This window comes from Eupeodes corollae, chromosome 1, assembly GCF_945859685.1.
Source record: "Eupeodes corollae chromosome 1, idEupCoro1.1, whole genome shotgun sequence".
Taxonomy (NCBI): Eukaryota; Metazoa; Arthropoda; class Insecta; order Diptera; family Syrphidae; genus Eupeodes; species Eupeodes corollae.
The window spans coordinates 191614770-191615745 of record NC_079147.1 but is presented as its reverse complement, the minus strand read 5'-3'; the positions used below and the strand labels follow the sequence as shown (position 1 = coordinate 191615745).

At 41.9% G+C, this 976-nt stretch overlaps 1 protein-coding gene across 1 annotated transcript; it reads right to left on the bottom strand.

Annotated features, from left to right (window-relative positions):
- Positions 1–302: 302 nt before the first annotated feature.
- On the bottom strand, positions 303–710 carry LOC129947833 (uncharacterized). Its single transcript, XM_056058564.1, has one exon. It carries the CDS (start codon positions 708–710, stop codon positions 303–305), a length of 408 nt encoding a protein of 135 aa, XP_055914539.1.
- Positions 711–976: the final 266 nt, after the last annotated feature.

The window sequence follows — 976 nt, the reverse complement described above, 5'->3', positions numbered from 1 at the left end:
AGCCATCTGCACCAGAGGCTTTATTAGATCTCAAATGAGATATGGCGATCTTTACTTCATCTAATTCAGGAGGACGGGATTGTTGGCCTTCGTCGTCTATAAAACATTCGAGCTTCATTTCTTCTTTTTTAATCTCCCAACATCTTCGACTGTGAGCAGTTATTATTCCAATCAGCGTCAACGTTGCAAATTGGTGGTTTGTCGTCCTTTCCGAATTCAAGGCCTAGATGAGTTGCATCTCTTAGGTAGCGCAGTACGCGCTTTTCTGCGGTCCAATGTTCGCTTCTAAAACAGTTGTTATATCAGCTAAGCGCACTTACGGAGTATGCAATGTCAGGGCGCTTTGCCAGAGCAAGGTACATCAACTCTCCCAGTAGCTCTCGATAAGGTTTCTCATATTGGTCTTCGGTGGAGCGTGCGCTGTCATTTAAAAGTCTTCGATCAATAAACGTGGGAGTGGCGACTGGTTTACTGTTTTCCATTCCAAATCTTTTCAAGACGTCTTCGATATATCCACTCTGCGATAGTTGTATCTTTTGTGGTGAAGTTTTGATTTGAATGCCTAGGCAGCATTTGTCTTCTCCAAGGTCTCGTACAGTAAGGATAAAAGGATAAAAGTTCTCTTGTGTTTGTCGTGATAAACGCACGGGTCGAGGTCTGTTGGAATTAAACCCGTTTTCTTCAATATACCATGAATCTCGATGTTTCATTATCGTCCTGACTGGCGAAATGGATATAATGCTTTTTCGCGTTTACAAACCTTATCGCTTTTGATGATCCCTCCCCATTTTTCTTAGCAGAACTCGGAGTTTACCATCGTCACCACTAGTGGACATTCTCTGCAACATGACTTCCAAGAACTGAGGTTTGCCCATGAATATGTCTTCGTCAACTTTGCCGTTCAAATAAGCTAATATCTAATTGTGAAATTTTTGAAATTTTCTTTGGCAGCCAGAGCAATAAGTAGTCTTAGCGA